General features: G+C 48.2%; 1 protein-coding gene across 6 annotated transcripts in view; it reads right to left on the bottom strand.

Annotated features, from left to right (window-relative positions):
- Window positions 1-26,280, bottom strand: part of SLC39A10 (solute carrier family 39 member 10) — a 457,169-nt gene that overhangs the window by 112,007 nt on the left and 318,882 nt on the right. For all 6 annotated transcript variants that reach the window (XM_086955403.1, XM_086955402.1, XM_086955399.1 and 3 more), the window contains 3 exons: window positions 25,814-25,937; window positions 24,138-24,506; window positions 725-805 (listed from right to left, as the gene is read on the bottom strand). In XM_086955403.1, coding sequence (XP_086811529.1) covers window positions 725-805; window positions 24,138-24,506; window positions 25,814-25,937 — 574 coding nt within the window. The remainder of the gene's footprint in view (window positions 1-724; window positions 806-24,137; window positions 24,507-25,813; window positions 25,938-26,280) is intronic.

The following is a 26,280-nucleotide window of genomic DNA, read 5'->3' as shown; positions in this document are numbered from 1 at the left end:
TCGACGTTATGCTGCCCATGCAGCATCACCTCCGCTGTACCTTGCAACGTCCTGAGCAGACATGCCAATAACCAGCACAGACAGTAAGGAACAGATGCTGCACCACCCCAGCGATGCCTCACCTCCCTGGTGCTTCGCAACATCTTTGACTGGTCATTGTTTCCAAGGTACTGTAACTGAGGTATGTATTACTCCATGTACGGCCCCACTCCATTGCTGTCCACCCCGAATTTTGAAATTCAACTCTGTGAACCATGTCATTATAACAGCAGTTGCAGCTATTGTGTTTCTAAGCGCTATAACTGCATTTACTGTTCGAGAATTTGTATTTGGATTTGTGTATGTTGGATTTTTGACGTTTTGCTATTGTTTTGAGATAAATACAGACTATTTTTGTGTAGAGTACTTTTGTGGTATTTTTACTGTGATATTGTGTGTGTGTACAAATACTTTGCACATTTCCACAGAGGATAATGACTGCTCTTGCCAAGCTACCAAGGGTGTGAGCACTGGTTATTCTGAGGGTGTAACTTTCTTCCCCTGGCTAGATTGCGAGTCCCTGCTTGGACAGTGTGCAAACCACTGCCAACCAGAGACCCAATTTGTAACAGATGTACATTAATATTACAATGTGTTTGTTTCAAATACCATTATCTTAACCCACTTTAATTTCATTAATTGTTTACCAAATACAAGCAATTAGTATTCATGTAAAGGAACCTACCCAGTTCATGAGGAAGCTCATGACAAAATACAGCAACAGATGTACTTATTCCACCTGTCAATCCAGCACTAAAGGCAGCACCTGTAAAAATTGTTAACAAATTAACTTTCAGAATTTATTTTGTCTTTAATCTACTAATACATTCCAAGATTAATTTTCAATGAGATAGGATTTCTTTTACTAATCTGATCACATTTTCTTAGAAATAGGGCAGAGTAAGCTTAAGAAAATATTTATTGCTTCAATTAAAGAGCTAAATGTGTATTTAAGGGATGAATCAAAACCTAAACACCAGTGAAATGACCAATAGTGTTTTCCTATGCAACCACATACTATTCATATGCTTGAATATGCTATCCTTTGTGCAACAGACATATATATGCTACATACATAATTTTACTAGTGATGTAATACCCAGAGCTCTAAGGTTTCCCCAATTCCATTAGCCAATAACTCATTAAGTCCATGTTTTCGTCTTTGCATTTTGATACATTAGAAATTCAGCACAAGTACCAGTATAGACAGAAATAACTCTAGACAGGGAGAAGAATTCTTGAACTGAATCATGAAACCTCGACACTGGGGTCATATGTGATGTGAAATCATAATAAGCGCAATTAAGGGAGGTTGTGGGCGCATAAATATACAAGAATCAAAAGCAACCCATAACACAATGAAAAAAGTGTTTCACCCCAGTGAAGTTCAATAATAACTGTGATTATACAAGTTCATATACTGGAAACAAACAACTAAGATCACAGTAATGTAGCTGGGCAAATACAAGTTTAACACCCAGAGCTCCTCCTTCACTTTATGGGGCCTTATCGCCTGCTGCAGCATCAACAATATTTTGAGCTTGTCAACGACTTAAGAGGTCATCATCAGGACAGTGAAAATATTTGAGGATTAAGTTGTAGATGTTAAACTGTATATGTCTGGCTACATTACTTTTATAATAGTCGCTTGTTTTTATATATACACACATATGCACAATCAATCAGTCATGTGAAGGCAATCTTTTCTTTCAACACATTTGGGTCCGGTTAAAAGTTTGGTGGGTGGCCTGCCGTCCACAAGTGAGTGGAGATAATAACCTTTGCTACCCAGGCCGATTACAGCCTGCCATATTATGTGATCTATGAGTGTCTGGCAGAGATCTCTATGCCTAGACTACAGTGGCTCGTCTGAAGGCACTGAATGTTTGCTGGGCCGACGCAATGTTTCATGCAGCAGCTCAGTAAACTTTTTGGTTTTACAAAAACGAACATTCTTTCAGGATGAGGGGAGTCCTGTTTCTTTTCAGGGCCACCAGGCTTTTTCTGTCTGCCCTGCTGAGAAAACAAAATACATCAGACAGTCCCATCTGAATAGGGTGGACGGTCTGATGTACTTACAACAACAAATCGAGGTCCGTTGGGCAGCCGGTGTAAGAATTCCACTGGTGGAATCAGCGGGGGGATCATGCTGGTGGTAAATTGCTGGTTTGCCCGACCATAAATAAAGTGGGTGGACCATGAGTTTGGTGGCCCGGTATCTCCACCATATTTGTGGCAGATTAAACAGACTTCCAAAATCGAAATCATTCCGTCGTAATTAAAACAATGGAACTAAAGAAAACCCTGGAAGAATCCCAAAGCAGATCTAAAGTATTAAAGATTTTACTCTACATTTTGGTGCAAAAGACGTTTCATGCACCACTTCAAAAAAGCCCCATTCGCCTTCATCTTCAATTCTGCTCATGCCTAATCGTGTGCTTTGGTTCATTAATTTTTTTCAGCAACTGCAGGAAAGTAGGATCTGCTTCTTATGGTTACCCCCACTTTTTGATTGATGTTACCCTGTTTTTGACTAGTCCAACTGGGATCCGGCTAATCAGGACCCCAGTCTATCTGCCTTCTCCCTACAATGTTATGTCATGTACTTAGGTACACTCCAGATTGGATACTGGTGTACCCTTGTCAGTCCCTAGTATATGGTACCCATGTACCCAGGGCATAGGTTCCCCAAAGGTCTCCCATGGGCTGAAACATGCATTATGCCACCCATGAGAGGCCATGCAAAATGGAACTACAGGCCTGCCCTTGCAGCCTGCGTAAGATAGTGCATGCACCACTTTCTTTAGATATAGGTTTACTATATCTATAGGTCACTACACTTAAAACTTATAAGTCACTCCTATATCAGGCCGCGACAATCCTGATGGCAGGGTGCTGAGTTTTACGTGAGAGAGGGCCCCTGCATGAGCAGAGCCCCTCTGCAGTCCTCGGAGAACATTTGCCTGGGGTGTTGGTGATGCAGCCCGACATATAGGTAGAGGGGCATTATATGCTCACGTAAAATGCGATCTCGAAAACGGCTGCAATAAAACATGTTGTGTTTGGTATTAAACTCCTTGGAATCATACCTACACACCAGTAACTGGTGTGGGAGGTATGGTTCCACCCTCCTGAAGCAAGCTTCGTGGGGTTACTTGTCTTTCCGGTACCAGCCTTCTCGACCTGGGCAGCAAAAAATGGTTGCTGCCGACCAAGGACACATTTCTGCCCTCCTACTGCTGAGCCAAGATCGAGCAGGGGAAGGCAGGACACTAGGCATCCTGTCACAAGGAAGTGTGACCACCTACCAGACAGGATTTAGTTTATTGGGGCTGGTTGGGGGCACAAACAAAGTGCCTGAAAGTCTGCATCAGGGGAACACTTAGCATCCCTGTGCATAGTCCAGTTCAAACCAGTCCTGGGAGCCATTGGCTCCTGCTGTGGCGCGAAACTGGACAAAGGACATGGGAGTATCCTCCAGACGGTCCGGATCCTCAAATGGGAGGGTCCGCTGAATCTGTCCAACCCTCTCCCATTGGTACAAAAGGTCTTACCTGGCTGTAGGACCCTAGATTCGACGTGGACAAGATTCTGATCAAGAAACTACTGAACTTCAATCGTCCGGTCACTCTGGACTTCGCTGGATTACGAATGAGCCCGACATCAACTTGCTCTCCATCCAAAGCATCGTCTGTGCCCATGCACAATACAGGTTCTGTGGAGGACCTATTGAGCATCAAGGACATCTGATGTATCTCCTTTGGGAGAAGGAGTCACTCCCCTGCATTTGCAGGCACCGTAACGCAACTGACCGGTCTGCTGATCCTGCACTCCTGCAGATTCCAGAGGCTCCAGTAACACAGGATGTGGGTTCCTAGGTTCCTTAAAGTTGAACTGCACTCTCACCAAGTTTGAGGCCAGTATCCCTCGTAGAGACCGCATAACCTGAACCCCTGTGCAAAGCATACTTTTGCAATTGCATACGCTTGCTGGCGTTCCCCAAGACTTTGTGAAACTGCTAGAGGTCCCCTCGCGACTCCTGTGGATTCAGCCTGTGGGTCCATTTGAAGGACATAGGAACTAGTAGTGTACGCATAAAAATGCTAATACATCCCCAGATGATGATGATGATGATGATGATGATGATGATGATGATGATTCAAAAAGTTGTTGTCCAAATACTATTTATTATTCAATAGTTTTCATGATGATTTTTTCGGTGATATTAACATCATATCAATCCAATATATGATTCTGATCCCTTTAGAGTAGAAGATAAATGCGAACTCCTCCAATGCATTTCGGGCGAGGTGCCCTTTGTCACGGAGTGCTGAAAGGAAGACGGGTCATGGTCAGGATATGGGTAGCGGGAACACGGGAAAACTACTGGTTAAGTGCCGATCAATGGGAGTGCGTGGTCTCTGTACACTCTATGGTTAGTGCGGGAAGTGGTTCGAGTTGTGATCTAGGGAAGTGGAAAAAGATACGGGGGTCGAGGGAGTAAGCAGAAGCGTGTGTGGAATTTAAGTCGCGTGAGGGAAACAAAACGGGGCGTTTTAACGCGGGCGCGTGTAAAGTGCTGGAGGCTTGCATTTGAAGGACAACACTAATTTTCTTGGGCTCCCCTGGTTGCTCCAGGCCTGCCCTGACTCCCCTTGCTGTGGCGAGTCTCCTTGCCGGGCCAGACCGTGACCTTCCTCGACCTTCTTCTTGGGTTGCAGCTGCCAAGGCTTGTTGCTGCTCCCGCCAGACACCGAACCCTCAGCACTCGCCATCATTCGTGGGACAGCTTGTATCCAGCTCCTGGTTATCTTCGACGTCTCCTGGTCCGAGTGGCTGCAGAGTCAAGGTCTCCTTCATTGCACCTGAAGCACCCTATGACAGTGGGCATTCGTCTATCGAGCCCTTGGTCACTCCTGAGTAACCCAGACCCTGTCCCCTCTGCTTTCAGGTTTCTTCCTCCAAGAACCCCCCTGTGGGTTAAACTGGAAACTTTTCTTCTTTCCTGCGGTGGCATTTCTTTGAAGACTCCCATTGAGAATGACAGCGGTTTCCGACGCCACTCCGCTCCTATGCACCCGGCTTCTCTGGGATAGGTAACTCTGGTACCTCGGAATGCATGGGCGGGGTGGATCTCCAACCTTCTAGGCTCTAAAAGGTTGGTTCATATCCCATTGGGAAGGGTCCTTAACCCCTTCCCTGCTCATGACGAGCTCAGCTCATCATGAGGCACAGTGGAGCTGTGCTTATGACGAGCTGAGCTCGTCATGATCCATGGACTATTTCAATTTCCAGCACAGGAGGGGAAAACCATTAGCAGCCAAGGTGTTAAACAAGAACAAAGTTACTTACCTGTAACTTTGGTTATCCAGTATTGGAAACTTTCATAGATTCCCATGCTTGTATCATTCTCCGTCGTTGGAATGGGAGTCCCCGGTATACATAAAAAAGCAATAGAAACCATTACCAAAATAGGGCCTAGGCCCATTCTTGTTTTGCAACCTATCCACATCTTTTTGTAAAAGAGACCAAAAAAAATGAACAACCAATCAGATTAGCCTCACTCCTTAGAACCCTAGCGAGAAAAGCACAGAACCTCAGATTTTCGTAGCTGTTGTGTAACCACAACACTGAAGAAGCTAGAGGCTGAGCACCACTACTGAAAGAGGTTCCTCCGGACTGCTTGCCCAACTACTGTGTCACTCTGCGTTGCAGCATCCAGGCAGTAATGCCTCGTAAACGTATGGGTACTGCTCCAGGTCGTCGCCCTGCAGATCTCCCAGATAGGAACTCTGGCAAAGAGAGCTGTCGAAGAAGAAATCGCCCTCCTGGAGTGAGCACGGATCCGACTTTCCAGGGGCTTACCTGCTGCTCTGTGACAATACTGGATAGCCCTGGTAATCCAATGAGCAATCCTTTGCTTGGAAAGGGGAAAGCCCTTACTAGGGTCACTAAAGGACACAAATAGTTGAGAAGACTTCCTGAAGTCCTTAGTACGTGGGAGATAGAATTTTAAGCACCTCTGAATGTCCAGTCAGTTAAGTGCCTTTTCTGCCAGAGTAGCCGGTTGAGGGAAAAAAGTTTTAAGTATAACTGGTTCATTCAAATGAAAGTCTGAAGGCACTTTCGATATGAACTTTGGGTTGGTACGCATTATCACTGTACCCTTTTTGAACTGGTGAAAAGGTTCCTGAATGATAAGAGCCTGCAATTCACCCACTTGTCTAGCCGAAGTCAAGGATAGCAGAAGTGCTATCTTCCAGGAGAGGAATTACAACTCTGCCCGGTGAACAGGTTTGAAGGGAGGCTTCATGAGTTGGGCGAGAACCAAGTCCAAGTTAAGATGCCAAAGAGGAGGAGACGGCTTGACTGGAGGAAAAACTCTGAAAAGGCCCTTGAGAAACTGTTTAATTATCAGTGGCGACCAGAGGGAAAGACCTGAAGATGTCTGTCTGAAGTGAGAGATGGCTGCAAGATGCACCTTAATGGAAGAGTGAGCCAGTCCTGATTTTGCCAATGAAAGAATGTATGGAAGAACTTCATGCGATTCAGACTAAAAAGGATGGACACCCTTTTGCTGGTACCAAATGCAAAAACGCTTCCACTTCAACTAGCATGTCTTGTTGGTACTTGGGCCTCTCGTGTCTGAGAGAGAACGTCTCTACATTCTGTTGAAAGGGTCAAACCAAGAAATTCTCGCTAGTCTGGAGCCATGCCGACAGCTGCAGAGTTTGCGGATCCGGATGCCAGGTTTGGCCCTGGGACATCATCAGCAGCGAAGGAATCGGCTGCAAAGGAAGTGGAAGGTCCAGGGAGAGAAGGTGCAGTTCTGTGAACCAAAACTATCGGCCAATGCAGGAGCTATCAGAATCATCTTGCAGGGTTCCGTTTTGAGTTTCCTGAGAATCCTGGAGATCAGAGGAATGGGGAAAAAGCGTAAACAAATGCGCTTGACCAGGTCATCGAAAGCATATTCCCCAACGATCCCGGATGGTGAAGCCTGCTTGCGTCAAATCGGCATTTCTTGTTTTCCGGTGTGGGAAAGATCTATGGATCCATGAGCAAAAGACCTTCTGTAGAGTGGAGGGGTCGAGTTCCCATTCGTGGCTGACCTATTTCAGTCTGCTCAGCGTGTCCACTGCCTTTTTGAGAACGCCTGGAAGGTGCTCCGGCTTGAGTGATAGCCCCTGCTGAATTGCCAATTCCCAGATTGTCTGGACTTCTTGTGACAAAAGTCGAGATCTGGTGTCGCCTTCCTTGTGTATATAATGCACGACCGTCATATTGTCTGTACGTATTAGAACTGCAGACTGCTTTATTCGCAGAAGAAAAACCTGCAAGGCCAGGCGAATCTCTCTGATCTCCAGCAGATTGATATGTAGAAGACGATGCTGGGGTAGCCAAGGGCCGCTTACATGAAGATCTTGCAAGACTGCTCCCCAGCCCTCCAGCAAAGCGTCTGTAGGAAAGACCCTGAGAAATGTTTTCCTCACTCGTCCACCATGATGCAGCGCCACTCATGTCCACGGTAACTGAGATCTTGTCGTCGAAGGATCAGTCGACTTGGCACCACTGCAGGTCCAACTCCTCCTGGAGAGGACACATCCGCAACCTGCAGTGAGGGATCAGAGTGATTCAGGAGGCAATGGACCCTAGGAGGGACTTGTAAAGGTAAACTGAAAGTGACTGTCTTTTTAACAGCAGACGGGCCATGGCCATTAGCTTTTCTTGCCTTTCCGGGGTCGGAAAAGCTTTGTTGATGGACGTGTCCAGAATGGCTCCCAGAAATCTGGCTGTTCTGGATGGACAGAGAGATGACTTTTCTGTGTTGCGAGTTAGTCTGAGATTGTTGAACAGGCATGTGCATGCTATGAATGATTCTTTTGCTGCGTGCTAGGAAGGTGCCTTCAGCAACCAGTCGTCCAGGTAAGGGAAGACCTGATACTGTTCTTTTCGTAGAAAAATTGCTACCGGAGCAAACACCTTTGTGATGATCCGCGGAGCAGATCGGAGACCAAAAGGTAGGACCTTGAACTGAAAGTGGCTCTTGGCTACTGTTAAGAGAAGAAACCGCCTGTGGGCTGGATGTACGGGTACGTGAAAATAAGAATCCTCTAGATCCAATGTGGCCATGAGTTGTGAAGACGAACGTTTTTCTGCAGAAAAAACATCCAAAATGATTGCATTTTTGAGATAGGTGTTGAGCTCTCTCAGATCTAGAATAGGGCGCCACTTTTCTAAAGTCTTCCGGACCAGGAAGAACCGGGAATGGAAAAGCTCTCGCCGCTGAAACATAGGGACCAGTTCCATCGCTCCTTTGAGGAGCATTTGGTGGACTTCCAATTGTAGAAGACAGAGATGTTTTGACACAGTGGCGCGAGGGGGCTTGGTAGGTGGAGCTAGGACAAACTCCAGAGTCTGGCCGCATTGAATGATCTTCAGCACCCAACGGTCCGATGTTATTTCTTGCCAGTTATGGAGGTAATGTGATATTCTGCCTCCCACTGTTGTTACAGGAGGAGAATGGAAAGTAGTAAGAGCCAGCAAGCCGCTATTGATGCTTCGAGGAGTCCCTCCCCTAGCGGCCTTGTCTTCCTCTGTTAGACGATCTAGAGAAAGAAGAGGATTGATTTTGCCACTGGTTATACCTCAGCCGGTAAGATTGCAAATTTGATCCATACGAGGAATACCGTTGTTGCTGGTACCCTCTTCTTTATGTGGCATTACCTCGCCCTCTGGCCCCGCTGAAGGGGACATTGCGGTACTGCAGAGTCCCTAAGGATTTTGCAGTCTCTGTGTCTTTTTTGGTGTCCTGGAGCGCATCATCAATATATTTCCCAGGGTGGCTTAGGCGCGGATGTGATCGGGAGCGGACCTCGGGGCTCCTCCACGGCCGACCTCAGCAGCCATAAATCCTGGAAGTTAAAACGGGCCCCCGGCACTGAAAACCGTGTCGGAACGTCTCGGGCCCGTATTGGTGCTGACTGTGATACCACTGCAGACGGCTGCGACAAGCTACGAGGACATTTCCCCGGCACGGGGACCCGCTGCGTTAAACCCCAAAATGGCGGCCCCCTCTGGCATGACAGTCGTCTGACTAGGGGGGTGACGGCAGCGGCTCGTGGAGGTCCTGGAAGCACCCCCGCCTGCGGGCGCCATTGGCCGCGGACAGGAGCTACCTTAACGGGGCATCAGCGGTGAGGAGGTATCGAGGGACAGGGGGCCTGAGCAAATATCTTTTGGCCGGTCGACTGCAGCTGCTTGACTTCAAGATGGCGGCGCCCGGGACATGGATTGAGCTGCAATGAGGCCTTCAATGCTTGACCCCTACTACTACACCAGCGGCGATTGGGGGTATTACTTGAACTAAGAGCCCTACCGTGCCACAGCCTGAGCTATACTTGGGGTGCAGGGGACGACTGCCTGCTGAGCGATACGGAGGTTCCTTGGGAGTGCTTGGAGGCCGAGAAACGCTGCAGGGGCAAACCGCGCGACAACCCATAGGACATCCGAGGTGGGCCTAGTTGCAGTGGCCCTGTCCAGAATAAGACGCTTGTGGGCTGGAGGCCGCTGCTGCAAACTAAGTGGGTCATCGACAGGGACTCTCTGCGGGGCCTGAGTAGGTGACTCCTGGGACCGGTCACTGGGTAGAGCGGAGGGAGGGATTACCAGCGGCACGAGGGCCCCCTCCTGGGAATCACTGCTGTCGTGGAGGACCTGAGAGCCGGAACAGGACGGACGGGCTCTGCTGACCGACTAAAGCTCGGGAAGCCTGGGGCCTAGCTGCACGGGCCTGTAGCGGAGCCGGGGACCGTGACTCTTCGTTCTGACATCGGAGGGTCCCAGCTGGAAGAAGGCGAAGGTCAGGGCTCTACTTAAAAAACCGAATCTAGACCCCCTCAACCTCTCCAACTTTAGGCCAATTTCCCTCCTCCCATGCACCAGCAAGATAACAGAAAAATTCATCAACTCCCAGCTGTCCAACTATCTCGAGACCAACGAATTACTCAAATCCTCACAGACAGGCTTCCGCCCGGGTCAGGGCACTGAAACCACGATGCGGACGGTAGTCGAGGAGGCCAAGAAGATCATGGACACAGGAGGATCAGTGGCAGTGATCCTCCTGGACCTAAGCACGGCCTTCGACACGGTCAACCATCAGATCCTGGCCCAGCGACTTAGCGATCTTGGGATTTCAGGCCTCGCCTTATCTTGGCTGAAATCATTTCTGCAAGACCGCTCATTCCAGGTCATAGAGGGCAACTATTCATCTAAAGAGACCCCTGTACGTTGTGGAGTGCCACAGGGCACCTCTTTGAGCCCTACACTCTTCAACGTATACATGTCCCCCCTGGAACAGATAGTCACCCCACATGGGATAAAACTCCTGACATACGCAGACGATACGCAGCTGGTGGTTTGCCTCACTCAGCAAAAAAATCCCAACATCGACCTCTACTCCTGCCTGACTGACATTGTCAGCTGGATGGATAGATCCCACTTAAAGCTTAACAGCGACAAGACGGAGATCATGGTGATGGGGAATCAAGCCCATCTCCTCACAGACTCACTCTGGCCCCCTTGCATGGGTAAACCTCCAACCCCTAAACCCGAGATTAAAAGCCTCAGTTTATAGCTGGGCAAAAATCTCACCATGCAAACCCAAGCAAGAAAAACGGCCGTTGTCTGCTTTGGTCTCCTGCGCTCCACCCGAAAAATCCTACCACTACTCCCTTTCCAGTCAAGGAAACTTCTGATACAGGGTCTCATCTTATCAAGGTTGGACTACGGTAACGCACTGTACCTGGGTGCACCACGAAAAGTCACTACCAAACTACAGGTAGTTCAAAATGCCGCCGCCAGGATTCTGACTAACACCAAGAACCGCTGCTCAGCTAAACCAGCCATGCGAGCGCTGCACTGGCTGCCCGTCATGGAAAGAGTGCAGTTTAAATCACTCTGCCTCACACACAAAATTCTTAACGGGAAAGCCCCCCCTTTCCCATACTCAGAGATCTGGTTACTCCCTATACCCCCTCCAGACCCCTCCGATCATCCAATGCCCACCTAACTAAACTACCCAAAATCCATAGAGCACGATCAAGAGGCAGACGCTTCTCTTACAATGCGTCCAAAATGTGGAATTCCCTCCCCTCTGACCTCCGGGCCCAACCCAATCTTCTGACATTTCGAAAATCCTTGAAGACATGGCTGTTCCCGTGAGCTTCTCTCCCTCTTTTTCCATCTGTACTTGTTCAGCGATGGGACGCTCACGGGCAGCTATGAGCTCTAGAAATCCGGTAACATTAACATTAACAGCCCTTATTGGAGCGGGGCAAGTGCTTGGGGCCTCCTCGGAGCGATTGGTGTCAGTGGGGCATGGTACTCGCAATGGGCAGAACATCCAGGAAAAAGGGGCTCGAGGTGTTGCGATTAGAAGACGTGGAGCAGCACCCAGAGGATGAAGAGGGTGACGCGCAGCGGCAAAGGGTGGATAGGAATGGAGACCCCACGTTGGGGGAAATAATGTAGGCCATCGTGGCCTGTCGGGAGGCGCTTGAGAAGAGAATGGACGCTATTGGATCAGACCTCTCCCTCCTGAAGGATGACCATCGGAAGCTTAAGGAGAAGGTGGCGACTCACTAAACCACTTTGAAGGACATTCCGGACACAGTGGCTGCCCTCCGCCAATCGCTGAATGAAGTCACACGCATGGTGAAAGTGCTGGAGGTACGAGCGGAGGACAATGAGGGGCGCTCAAGACGCAACAACCTCCGCATAGTGGGGATCCCCGAGCGAGAAGAAGGGGCGGATGCGGTCCAATTCTTGGAAAGCTGGTTGAGAACGGAGGTGGCACCGGAGGGCCTATCTCCATTCTATACTTGGAGTGGGCGCATAGGGTTCCGGCTCGTCCTCTTAAACCTGGAGCACCGCCGCGTCCAATAGTGGGGAGACTGTTGCATTACCGCGACCAAGACTTTATCCTGAAGATGGCTCGTGAACAGCAGAATTTACAAATAGGGAACAGTAGGGTGCTGATATTCCCGGATTATACCAGGGAGGTCCAGCGCCAACGCTCATCCTTCCTGGCTGTTAGGAAAAAGCTACGGCAGCTCCATCTCCCCTATGCTATGCTGTTTCCGGCACGGCTGCGGGTGTCTGCAGAAGAGAAGACCCACTTCTTCCTTACACCGCAAGCAGCGTGAGAGTGGCTGGAAGCTCGTGATGGCGCGACTGCGCACACCTCCCGGATGTCATCGCCTTGGGAACAACAGACGAGGTCTGTGCTACAGGGGAAGCCCGCTTCTCTGGTGGATCAGCGACAGGAACGAGATAGAGCGGTACAGGCGGTGGCGGCCATCAGTCAGGGCGTGGTCAGCCCGGCGAGCACTGCTTCTGACGTCGAGAAGAGTGGAACGGAAAGTCCGGGATCTGGTGACGCCCAGGGGCTATCGGACTTGGAGATGCCGGACGTTACCCCGCAGACAGCTGATGGGGTTTTTGGGTGAGGGGGCTGCAGCAGAACTGCAGGGACCATGCTACAAGGTCAGTTGTGCTGGCAGGGATCGGGGCCGATCTGATGGGGGGCCCCCAACTCTCCTGGATTGCCGGGGGGCCCAACGGGCCATGTCGACTTCCAAGAAGGCGGGGGGGGCCGGGATGGGTTCTGGGGCATTGTGCGTGAGCCACACGTTACCTCCTAGTTACGTTCAGGAATACGACCAGTTTGGTTTGGATGGGAACTTGTTTTTGTATGCCTGTCCTGGGGTGTGGGAGTTGGGTGCAGTTTGATGGTTGGGTGGGAAGGGGTGTGTCAGACATGTCACTGGGGGGGTCTTAGAAGAGCGAATACACATGTTGGATCCATGGGCACCTCCGTAAAGCTTAAGAATATGTCTTGGAACATCAGGGGAATGCACACCATGTTTCAGCGACACAAAATACATGCCTACCTAGTGCGGTGGGGAGTCCACATTGCACTGCTTCAGGAGACTTATCTGACTAAGGCAGAGGGAGTGGCATTGCAGCGCCGCTGGAGGGGGCAGGTATTCCACACCACTTACTCAGCTTACGCCAGGGGGGCATTGGTCTGGGTACGGGATGGGGGTACCATTCCAATGTGTACGTCAGGTGATTGACCCGGAGGGCAGGTATTCAATTGTTACGAGGCGTCTGGATGGGCGGGACATTACACTAGGGAGCATATATGCCCCCAATGTCGATCAGTCCTCCTTCTTTGTGCAACTCTCACAGAAATTGGCGGGGGAACTGGCGGGTCCCGTTCTCTTGGGGGGGGGGGGGGGACTTTAATTGTGTGACAGATGTAGACTTGGACCGTTCCCACCCACCACTCCCTGACGCCCCTGCTCACAGACTGGCGGAGGTCAGGAGGATTGGCAGCGGAGCTGGGGGCTTACAGATTCCAGGAGGGCCCATCACCCTGGGCAGCGCGACTACTCTTATTTTTCCGCAGTCCATGAGTTACACGTCCGGCTAGACGTGGCGCTGTGTTCCCCTGATGTCCATATAATGATCACGATGAGTGAATATTTTTCCAGGACCACTTCTGATCACAACCCCCTACTAGTGACCCTGAATTGGGTTCGCACTAGAACAGCAATTCCCAATTGGCGACTCCGGCCAGAGGTCTTGGAGGATCAGGTCTTCCGAGCCACCATTGATACTGCCATAGAGGACTACTTCCAGGTCAAAGTGGGCACTTCTTCCAGTCTGCACAATGAGTGGGATGCATTCAAAGCGGTGATCCGTGGGCGGTGCATTGGGGAGGTTGTGGGAGCGCGCAGAACTCTAATGAGCGAGGTGCAGCAGGCAGAATTACGGCTTCGGGAGAAAGAAAGAGAGACCGGAGCGGGAGGACCTTCAGGAGGGGCTATTGAAGGCAAAGGAAGAACTAGCATTACAGGAGGAGAGGCTGAGATGTTTTGATTATAGGGCATATCTGGTGCGGGCGCATGAGGAGCGCGACAAGTCAGGGGCACTGCTAGCGTGGTTGGCGAATCCGGCGCGCATGGGCACACAGATCCATGAACTACGGGAAGAGGGGACGACGACACACTATGGGCAGCAGGTCATAATGCGCAATTCCTGGATTACTATTCCACCCTTTATAGTAGCACGTTGGAGCCCAGGGAACTAGAGGAAGGGGATATCCTGTACATAGAGTTACCGCAGATCGAGGCTACAGAGGCAGAGACCCTGGGTCGGCCGATAGAATTGAACGAGGTCAGGGGAGCTCTCAAGCATATGGCCAAGAAGAAAACCCCAGGCATAGACGGACTTCCCTCAGAGTTCTACGTCTCTTATATCGACGTGCTAGCTCCGCAGCTTGTGTCTCTTTATAATCGCTCAAAGCAAATGGGCTATCTGCTCGCTTCAACGAGGGAATCAGTGATCGTACCGCTCCTTAAACCGGAGTGGGACCGAACCGCGTATCGACCCCTACCGATGCTAAATATTGATAATGAAATACTGAGCGGTATTTTGGCCAGCCGCCTAGTGGTGCACATGACTACCCTGGTGCACGGAGACCAGTCTGGGTTCATCCCTACCCGAAACACCGCCATAAATATTCAGAGGCTTTGTCAGTTACTACATGAGGCGGGTGCAAGGGACGATGATGCGTGCGTCCTATCCATAGACATCGAAAAGGCCTTCGATAGTCTAGCGTGGCCATATCTGTTCTGAGGGCCTTTGGCTTGGGGGAGGAGTTTGTGACATGGACGAAGATCCTCTATTCTCGCTCGACGGCCAGGGTTCGAAGGGGGAGGGTGATCTCGGCTGCTTGCGACGTGGGCAGGGGGACGAGACAGGGCTGCCCGCTGTCTCCCCTTCTGTTCGCCCTGGCAATGGAGCCGATGGCTGTCCGGGCTCAGAAGGCGGGACATTATAGGGGTCTAGAGGGGATGGGTCAAAGGCACTATATTGCCCTGTACGCAGACGATTTGTTGATGTTCCTCGCCAATACTACGGATGAGCTTTGGAGAGCCCGGGATTTGCTGGAGAGACTGGGGAGAGTTGCGGGGCTCAAAGTCGATTGGGCCAAGACCTGCCTGTTTCCGATACGTGGAGAGCGCGGTGATCCCCCTGAGGGGGTAGATGTGCGATGGGAGGGTAGTTGTTTTCCGTATCTGGGGGTTAGACTTTACCACGAGGCAGCTGACCTCTTTGAGGGTAACATAGGGCGGGCCCTGCGCACCGTCAAGAGTAACCTTGACTTCTGGGCCTCTCTGCCTTTGTCAGTTGCGGGACGGATGGCATTATTAAAAAAGATAACCCTCCCCCGTTTACTTTATAATTTTTTTACCCTGCCGCTTTGGATACCTAGAAAGTATTTCGCCCAACTTAACTCTATGATTTCGAGCTTCTTGTGGGGAACGGGAAGACGGAGAGTAGCTCTGCTGATCATGATGCGTCAGCAACGAGAAGGGGGCTTAGCAGTGCCTGATTTCGAGGCTTACTACCATGCGGCCCAGTTTCGGTGGTTCGCACAGCAGCTGGCTGGGAAGCTGGGAATGGAGGCAGACCAGAGGGGCAGGGACATAGGCCTCCGGCACTTAAGTCGGATTTTGTTACAGCTTCCGGTGCGAGAAGAGGAGGTGTCTAGGGAGCTCTGGGTCCTGAGGCAGTGTTGGTGTAGGGCTCTACGACGGAATAAAGTGAGCCCAGCCTATGCCCCCGAGATTCCGGTATGGTTTTGCATGGAGCTTCCGCACGGAGAAGACTGGCAGCGGCTACATGAGTAGGAGGACCTGGGGATCTCTTCCATTGGCGATCTGTCTGAAGATCGTACGCTTCTACCATTTCAAGAGCTCATGCAGAGGCACATACTCCCTCCTCAAGACTTTCTCTTACACGCGGGTGTAACGGCCGCAGTGCGCAAGCACTGAAAAAAAGGGTTGGAGGAACCACGGGTCTTCCTCCTTTGCCAATATGTGGTCACCTCCGCAGGTAAGATCAAGTCGGCGACGTGTTTATATCAGAGGCTGACTCAGAGCTTGAGGACTCCTCTAGAGGAACTGCGTGTTAAGTGGGAAACTGACCTGGGAACGCCTACAGAGGAGAAACCCTGGGAATTGCTAATGGAACGGGCCTGGAAGTGTTCCCGCAATGCGAGATTTCAACATATCCAATACTATGTGTTTCATCAGGCGTATCTTACGCCTCACAAAATCAATGAGTTCTTTGGCTCACACACTACTTGCCCACGATGCAGACTGGAAGGTGTATTATTCATGCATATGTTCTGGGAGTGTCCATTGCTTTAGGGATACTGGGGGAGATACTGGCTAAATTGACAGAGGTGATGGAGAGGGACTTGCAGCATACTCCAGGGGTGTGTTTGTTACACTGGTTTCCCCACACTTCCCGCAACAAAACCTCCAGTAGGTTCCTGGACCTGGGATTAGTTCTAGGCAAGCGGGAACTCACCAGCCATTGGAAGGTGGCTACGGTCCCTAGTGTTGCGCGCTGGCTACGAGAATTTATAAAGTAGGCGGCCTGCGAGGGGACACTTCGACTCCAACTAGCTAGGAGGACTGAAAATGACAAATTGTGGGAAGCGGCGAGATCCTAGGTGGTAATGGTAGATCAGCGCAAAATCCAGACTGACGATGAGGACTGATTTCTCTAGCTATATGTGTCCGCTTTAATATATATGACTGCAACAACAGGTGGCAAGGAAAGAGAATGGGAGGGGGGCTGCACAGGAAGGTGGATGCGTCCTCTCAGAAGAGATGTGGGCTACGGTCCTGGGACTCGAATGGAGTGTGCGGAACACATAATGAGCAACAACTACGCTGTTAGGGATGCAACATGTCTGAGGGGACTGGGAAGGTAGGGTTAGGAGGGGTGGGGGAGATGGGGAAGGGGAGTAGAGCTGGGGGGGGGATGTTCTCTGCTCTCTGTTATGATGCATAGAGGCGGACAGTGCTGACACAAACAAGGAGCAACGGGATTCAGCCTGTAGGTCCATGCTTTAGATTAACTAGGATATGCCTCTTGCCACAGGAAAGGCCTCACCCATTATGGGGAACTGACTGACGGCCAAACAAATTTAGACGAGGTGCGGCAAACTTGTGATATGGACCCAACCACGAGGCAAATGTTATAATGCCAATGTACTATGTGGGAATATGCACAAGAAATGTTTGAACACAATGTGAAAATGTAATAAAGTTTGTTATAAAAAAAATCTATATATTTCCCAGAGAGCGCTTCCCCATCAAAGGGAAGATCCAAGATCTTGTTCTCGACCTCCGGACGGAACCATGTAGCCAGCAGCCAGCCTTGACGCTGAAGGACAGCTGCGCCCTCAAGGGAGCGTAACAGTCTTTGCAATGTCCATTGCACAGTCAATCACTTCAACCGACGTTACTTCTCCCTCCTGAATAATCTTCTTAGCCTCATTTTCGCATTTTCAGGTAATTGGTCCAGATATGGGGAAAGATTGCACCACATCTGGCGATCATAGCGACCAAGTATCGCTAAGGCGTTAGCAGCCCTGACCAACAGACTGGCATGGAAGAAAACCTCTTGCCCACGTTATCCAGGCGTCTGCCCTCTTTATATGGAGGGGTTGTGAGGGGAGCTGAAGGATTTCTCGACTTTCTATGGGCAGCCTAAGAAATAACAGAGTCTGGTTTAGGCTGACTGACCAAGCAGGCCAGACTATCGTCTGGAGCCTTATATTACTTCTCACTGCGAGGCAAAACTGGAATCACCGCAGCAGGATTCTTCATCACTTTTAACCCCTCATCCCAGACGTGACCAACAATAGGAATAGAGAAAACTGCTTTCCTGTAAGGTTCTTTGAAGTCATAGAGGAAGCATTCAGACTGCACTGTGTGCATGGGCTGCTCTAACCTCTTTGCGGCCCTCTCCATCAAATTATGGAAACCCCGTATGTCTGCAGGGGGGAGGGGTAGGGGGGAATCAAAGGGTGCTGGTGCAGGAGAAGCCGGATAAGAAATGACATAGTCATCCTACTCTGTGTCTGGATCTGGTATTGCGCCAGTGCTCTGGTCCTCATCAGATATGTTATCGTGAACGTGAGACACAAGAGGTGCTGTGTCTTAAGCCATAAGCATAGGCTCAGGCGTTGGCAATCTTGGGGTAACAGGCTGAGCAGGAGGAACAGAAGTACCTGGTACCACAATACCGCAATACCCAGCAACTTTCGCCCAAGTTCATTGTTGCCCTTCTTGGGTAAAATCTTGGAAGTCACATTATTTGGATTCTCACCAGGCTAGTTTTAGATCTGAACACTCCACGGAGTCTGTTATTTTAGCAGTCCTGGATGAATTACACAGGGGGGCCGACCACAGCTCTATGCAAGCTCTGGTACTCCTGGACCTTTCAGCGACCTTCGACACGGTCGACCACCGTCTGCTGGTCGACCGTGTTGAGAGTACAGGGATTCAGGGCCTCCTACTGAAATAGGTATCCTCCTTCCTCTGTGATCGTTTTCAAGCAGTTCGTCTAGCTGGCTTTCTCACGGAGAAAAGGAAGTTGACGTGCGGGGTTCCTCAGGGCTCATTGCGCTCTCCCCTCCTTTTTTATTTGTACATATTTCCTTTAATTTTGGCCCTTCAAAAAAGAGAGGTGGTTATACTTAATTGCGCTGATGACCTCCAGTTGGTGTTAAACGTTGACGCCTCCCCTTCATCTAGGGAAAGCTTCCAGTCTACCATGCTATTTATTAGCAACTGGATGAATGCGAACCATCTGAAGCTAAACCCCCATAAAACCGAACTGATTCTCACTGGTGGCCCAGTGAATCCTTGGAATTCCAACTTTTGACTGCAGTCACTGGGCTGCCCTCCATCGCCTGTCAGCTCGGTCAAGAGTTTGGGAATTGTGATTAGCAATGACCTTACGATGAAGGCACAGATAAGCACTGTGGTCTCCGCTTGTTTTTTTCATCTCTGGAGAATCCGCAAAATAAGTAGATATTTAAACACTGAGGCTAGGATTTTAGTCATACTGGCTCTGGTTATATCGCCTATTGATTATTCTAACTCTTTATATACCGGCATTACAGCTTACCAACTACGGCAGCTTCAAATAGTGCAGAACCAAGCCGCATGGCTTGTCTGTGGCCAACAGAAATCTTATCATGTAAAACTTCTGTTGAAAAAGCTACATTGGCTTCCAGTCACCCGACGATGCCTTTTCAAACTCGGCTGTACAATTTATAAAGCCCTCTCTGCCCGCGGCCCGGCTTTCATTTCATCTAAAGTACGGCGCTATGTTCTGTCCCGTGACTTACGGTCAGCAAACATGAATCTGCTGACTCCTTGTCCATACAAACGCAAAAAACAAGGAGGTTCAAGATTTTCATTTCTGGCACCACAATTTTGGAATTCTCTTTCTCCTGAATTGCGACTGTCTACTTCTTACACACAGTTTAGAAAGTCTCTTAAAACTTGGTTATTTGTCCAGGCCTATATTTGAAAGTTTATGTATTGTCACTGTAACTGATTGACTCCGCTTACCGCCAAGAAACCGCTGGTGAACATGCGCTTTATAAATTATTTTTAACATAACATAACACAACTGGAACTGGAGGTTGCGTTGCAAATCTCTTTCTGTAGTCCACAAGCATAGATTGCAAGTCCACTAGTAAGGAGGAAGGCATGGAGACCATCTCCTGCTGGCAGTCCTCTTGATAATCTGAGGAAGGAGCAAATTGCTGCTTCTCCCCGTAATCCTCTTCATAGTCTGTGTCCTGACACTTGACGTGTAATTGAGAAGGGCTATTTGCATAGGCAAAAGGACCATCATCTTAGTCAGATCCCTATTCTTCCAGGAGGAGTGCAGGAGGTAGAGGAGTCACCCTCCTGGGGGATGTCATGTCAGGCGTAATTTGGATCTTTGTGAAAGAAATAGAAGAGAGTGAGGAGGGCTTTTTGAAAGTCTTTGGAGCTGCAGGAGGAGAAGATGGAGGAACAGAGCTGGATTTCCTCTCTGATATCCCTCTCTTAGACAGTGCTTCCATCTCCTTTAAACCTCGTCGAGGAGATTTGCCAGGACTATGCCCTTCAAAACTATGAGAGGTCTTTTATAAGGCCTTACCAGGAAGTTCTTCAGAAGACGAAGGAGAGGTCTGCCCCTTTTTGCAAACCTTCTGGAAGATGTTGCGGAGAATGTGTTGTCACTGTCACTGGAAACTGGTTTCTTCCTTGAATTTGGCTTCTGGAGCCAGATCAAAAGACGGCCCTCACGGTCTCGCAGAGTTTTTGTAGAAAAAGTGCGGCATATTTTACAGTCTGCTGCCTTGTTGTCCGAATACAGACAGTAAATAAAATCTGTGTGCTTTTCCTTCACATACAACCTCTTCTTAGCAAAAGTTGCACAGGCTTTAAAGAGGGCTTTCTTCTCCTTATCAGACATCTTGACGCGGAGTCCAAGCAGGTCTTGAAGAAAATACTGGTGATAAACCTGTAGATTTAAGGATAATAGGAAAAAACTGAGCAGAGCTCAGTGGAGACTCCCTAGCACAACGTGTGGTAGAAAATCTGAGGTTCTGAGCTCCTCTCAGGAGGGTTCTAAGGGGTGAGGCTAATCTGATTGGTTTTTAATTTTTTTTGGTCTCTTTTAAAAAAAGAGGTGGATAGATTGCAAAACAAGAATGGGCCTAGGTCTGGGTTCTGTTTTGGTAAAGGTTGTTATTGCTATTATATGTATACCAGGGACTCCCATCCCGACAACGGGGAATGAATCAAGCATGGGAATCTATGAAAGTTCCAATACTGGAGTAAAAAAACTGCAACCACGACTCTCCCACTGACTTGTACATAGCACACAGTTGTATTCTCACACTGCACCCGTTCTCCGTGGGGCCCCTAATTACTCACCTTGGGTGGTTTCTTGGGGGCACAGCGTTTTTATAACCTCTAGATACTGGCTTGACTCGAGTCGCGGTTCATATACCACTATTTTAGAACATGGTTTGGTCTCCCCCTGAGCCCACTGTGAATTAGTGCTACCTACGTTTGTTTCTGTGCTACAGTATTGTGTGCTTTGTGTTTATCTGCGTGTAGAAGATACTGTGACATATTTAAGGTGTATTATAATAATAAAGATATGTTTTTATAACTACTGTGTGGTTCTCCTTTCATTTAACCAATACATTAAGGTTCTATTCTGGTAAAACAAGCTTCTTAACATTCCTTCAAGAAGCCTGAAGGCTGCTCTCCACAGCTACCACTTGGATAGCTTTCTAAGGTTATTTGACCTCTTAAATAACCATAAGGGTTGTGTGGACTTGCGTAAGGGGCCCACTTTAATTAGTGGACATCATATACCAGGCCAACTTCTCATAGCGGCTATTAGACATTCTTTATCTAGAGTCCTTCCCCCTCTTTTGCCATTTGATAATGCAGTGTATTTTGGCAACAAAACAATTAACTGTATGGAAAACAAATTCATTTTTAGGCTAATTTCTATTTATGAACAGTGACCTTGTAAGAACAAAAAAGAAAAAGGACCTATATATTTAGGCGGTCACCACTGGGAAGTTCTAGTTTAGGATTGTGTTTCCATAGGAAAAGCACTTTTTGTGGTGCTAATAACAATGGCACCGTTTGAATCTCCACGAAAATTTCAAAAAAGTGCTACCATTTGACTAGCTTGCCCATGGAAAGTTTCAGGGTGATGTGTCAAGTGGGGACCAAGACAAAAGGACGGTCCTAAGTTTTCTCCATTCATTTTTCCATTGCTGCCACCACCTCAACCAGGAAGTGGGGCAGCCATCAAAGGACGTGGGACTCTTGAGCCCTAAAAGAAAGTAAAAAAAAAAAAAAGAGAGAAATAATGAGGCAGGGTAGAGATAGCCTGACCCCCATTGGCCTGGTGGTGGAGTCCCAGAGGTACTCCGCCTTGTGCCAAAAACCTTTTTTTTTTTGCTGTAAATTTGCAGGAGAGCCATGAATCCATGGGGAAATAAAAAATGAAAAAATAGAGAAAAAATATCAAACAAGTGTGGGCTTCCACATCTGTTTAACAAAACCACCTCCGGGGGTAAGCCTGGTCCTGGGGGGATGACAGTTTTTAGTTTTGGGGGTGGGGGGCAGAGTGTTGCCCCCCCTCGTCCCCAAGGCTGTTTTTGGCCCCGGGTATCCCATCCCCAAGGCCTAACGTATTGGTAACAGGGAAGGGACCCCCTCCCTTGCAGCGCATTCAGCCCAGGGAGCCTGAAATATTTTTTTAGGGGAGGCTCCTGAGCCTCTAATGGCCCTGGGACCCCGTCCCCCAGAGGCGCTAAAGTAATTTAAAGGGAAGGGGGTTATGCGGCTCCCTTTCCCTGAGCCATAATGGCCCACGTGAACTCATCCCCCAGGGCTGGATCACATTCTGTGTCCTGGAGAGTCCACCTCCACGGGCAGGAAAACCTGTGTTTCTTTCTGCCTGGCAGGAGCATTTTTAAAACTGCCACCACGCGGGAGCAAACACAAAGTCTGCTCTCAGCTGGTGGGAGCTATGAAAATGCTCTCGCCGGCTGGGAGCAGACATTTGATCTCTTTTCCTGCCCTCACTGAAGCAGGCAGGGAAACAGATCAAAATATTGTTCCCTGCCAGAGGGAGCAGCATAAATAGCTACTCCCTCTGGGCGGAAGCAATGAAGGCTCCTGCTGCATGTAGGGAGTCGGCTGGGGCAGCTGGTGCCTTGATGGTCACCCTGTGGTCCCCAACAAATGTATGCTAGGTGCCCTCGGTGGGCACCAACCTTTATTGTTGCTGGCCTCAGGAAATGGGGTCCCGGGGCTGATAATGGCTTGGGGGAGCAAGCAGCACCCCCTCTCCTTTATTTTAAAGAGTGGACCCGGGGGATGGGGGTCACTCACCATGTCATGAGGGATGTAATAAGTGAGGTCATAAGAAGTGCACTGCAGGGGCACAAGTTATAGTTAGTTCAACTAACTAAAACATCTACATTTCACTGGTTTTGTACGAGTTAAATCTGAACCTAACTATAATGTCCCTGTAAACTTGTTTTTTTTCGGTGAATTTCTATGGTTTTTAAATTCTATTTCCCAACTATAATGACCCTGTAACACATTTTTTTTCTGTGAATTCTAAGTTTTTAAAGGCTTTTTTAAAATGTGAAGTAAGATGCCAATCGCAATGCACAGCGGGGCTGGAGTTGAACACAGGGCCTGGCATTGTGCTTCTCCACCCAAGCTTGCTGCTCCTGCCCCCCTCCTCTTTGCCATCCATCGTCCATGTCCATGACCCTGCTCCCTCATTACAGCCGTTTGTGGCCGTTGTTCTGCCACTACCTGCCCTAAAAGTAAGCCTGCTGCCCCATCCCCCTCCTCTCTACCCTCTGTTGTCCGAATCAATGCGCCAGCCCCTCCCTCCTACCCTGCATGGTCCAATGTCCAATGTACTGCCACTGCCTTCCATTTAGCTTGATGTCCTTGCTCACTCCTCCAGGCCTCTGTTCTCCAATTCTATGCAGCACCATTATCCTCCTGCTTAGCCTGCTGTCCCTACTCTCCTTCCCTCTGCCCTCTGATGTCGGTTAGCATTCCCTTGCTCCCTCCTTTCTGCCCACCATACTCCATGGGCTTGCCACCCTCCTATCTACTCTGAGTGTTCTGTTGAGCTGCCACTGCCCCTCCCACGTGCCTAGCATTGTCAGATGGCTGCTGCCTGTATCTGCCACCTCCACCCTGTCCAAGTTCCATGCCGCTAACCCCTCCAACCTGTCCTCCAATAAGGATTTTTTCAATGCTTTTAATCTATATGATAGCTAATTGAAAAAGATCCAGCAAGGGGAACAACATTCTTTCCTAAGCATGCAGAAAAGTAGGAAAACTAGATGGTATAGTAATCCTCATATACCATCAATATAATTGCCAACTCTAAACGAGATTAAATGTGCTGGTTATATGTAACTGGAAGCATTGCAAGACTGAAAGTGCAGCAAAACAAATTGTGTACCTCTGCTGCTATGTACCTTTAAATGATCGAAAGGTACAGAGTGTTGCATACAAAATAGGAGAAACTGATAAAACCAAAGAATACTAAAAAAAAGACTTTAGTGGCAGATTTTTAGTGATATTACGACTTACCTATTGCTAAACCGTCACTGAAGTTGTGCATGCCATCTCCCATGATGACCATCCAGGCTATACTGGCTATCCCAGCATCTTTCATGTCTTTTGATGAATGGCAGTGTCCGTGTGAATGGTGGGAGTGCTTATGCTTATGTGGCTTGTAATTGTTAGTCATGGTAGAATTGCCATGACTATGGTCATGATCGCCACCTTGGAACTCGTATTCGCGATTACTATGAGGGGAGCCATCTTTTTGATTATGATGCATGCTTTCTTCCTCTTCTACAGAGACATAGCTTTTAGAGAGGTATTCCTTCTGGCCTTCTACAGCAGTCAATTCTGATTCATTATGTTGTCCTTCAGCTCCAACAGAGTCATCCGCTCCTGCATCACACATAACAAATAAATAATATAATGGTGGCAACATGTTGAAACATTTACTAATTCTCCTACCAAAACAAAAAAAGAAACATTTAAGCCCACTTTTCACTATAATGATCTTCTCTTTTTATTTTACCATCACATTAATTACATACTATGCATATTCAAGAACATAATAAAGTACAGTTACAATTTTGTTTATGTTGTGCTCTCCATTACTAATCTTGACATCACCTTCTACTTACCATCCTCTACATTTAACCAAAACATCAACCTCTTTTTTATTATAGGTAAGCGAGCTCCCAGGCAATGACAATTCATCTGGGAGTTTACCCCGTAGTAGACACCTAACATAAAAGCTCACATTATAAACCGTTTCACCATACACCTGTAAAGCTAAATTTCAATTAACAATCTGGGAAACACTCTGCAGGATTATATGGAGTTTTCTGCTGCTTCCAACACATGCGTATAAATCAAACGTTTAAGATTGTTTACATTGAAGAATCGCCAACACCAGGTCCTATTACCAAGGACCTGAGAGTGGAAAACCATGACAACCTGTACCAGCAAGTTGTGAGCCTCTTAGCATGATATCAGAGACCCACCATTCTGAAGGAGCGAGCCATTTGTTTCCAGTAACTGGACAAAAAAATAGTTTCCTACATTTGAGCTGCCTCTCCTTCCTGTTCTGAAACTGCCCCAATGAAACAAAATTAAGTTATATTAATTTGTATAGCACACTAATTACCCAAGAGGGTTTACAGGAGCATGGCAGGTGTGTGGGTTTGTGGTTCCCTAGGTGCTTTTAGGAAGAGCCATGTCTTCAGCTTCTTGTGGAACTAAAGAAGTGAGGAGGAGGCTATGATGTGTTGAGGTAGGTCATTCAATGTCTTGGGTGCGATGTAGGAGAATTAGCGACCTGCAGTTTTACTTTTGCGGATGCAGGGAATGTGTGCAAATGAGAGTGAGTCAAAGCGTAGGTGTCTGGTAGGTTGGTGAAAGTGTATGCAGCTGTTCAGGTATTCTGGTCCTGTGTTGTGTAGGGCTTTGTATGTGTGCATGAGAAGTTTAAATATATTGGTATAGCTGATATTATTCATTTTCAAATTGAGAATTGTTCTTTTAAAAATATACATTAAAACAAAAAATATTAAGGTTCACTGCAACAAGAAGATAACAAAAATCCATTTAAAGTCATATAAATTATGTATGAGTAACAAACAGACTTTTAGTATAAATAAACTTTGATATTCATCAATCTCTTTGCGCCAATAACTGTCCTCTTCTTAACACGGTACCGTATTTACCTGCCAATGGTTTAAGCTGTAGCCATTCAGCATCTGACCTTCGATTCAGTTTGTGGTCCGAAAGTTTCCTTCCAATTGTTGCATCTTCAACCTTCAGTGTTTTTTTGAGCCGCATTTGTTTACCCTGAAATAGAAGTCAGAGCAGTTAATGACAGTTACAGAAAAGGAGGTAATAAAGTACAAAGTTACCTTCATTCAGAGTCTGTTCCTCTACTAGCGTACAGGCTTTTTTTCTATTCCCTCCATAGGGGTTATGGCATAATGGAAACTGGTAGAGCGCTTGCCTGAGGAAGTTTTAATGGGTGAACATCCTCAGCAAACAGAATAAAAACAGTGAGAGTAAAAGACTCTTGTGGGCTGATTAAAGGTCAGATCAACAATATCGCAAAACAGTGGCTGAAGATTACAGAGAAAAAGAAGCCAGTGGCTGCAAATGCTGAACTGGAGCCCCTTAAGGAAACTACAGA

The sequence above is a fragment of the Lissotriton vulgaris genome, chromosome 2_1 (assembly GCF_964263255.1).
Source record: "Lissotriton vulgaris chromosome 2_1, aLisVul1.2, whole genome shotgun sequence".
NCBI classification, from domain to species: Eukaryota; Metazoa; Chordata; class Amphibia; order Caudata; family Salamandridae; genus Lissotriton; species Lissotriton vulgaris.
This window is presented reverse-complemented; position numbering and strand designations above follow the sequence as displayed.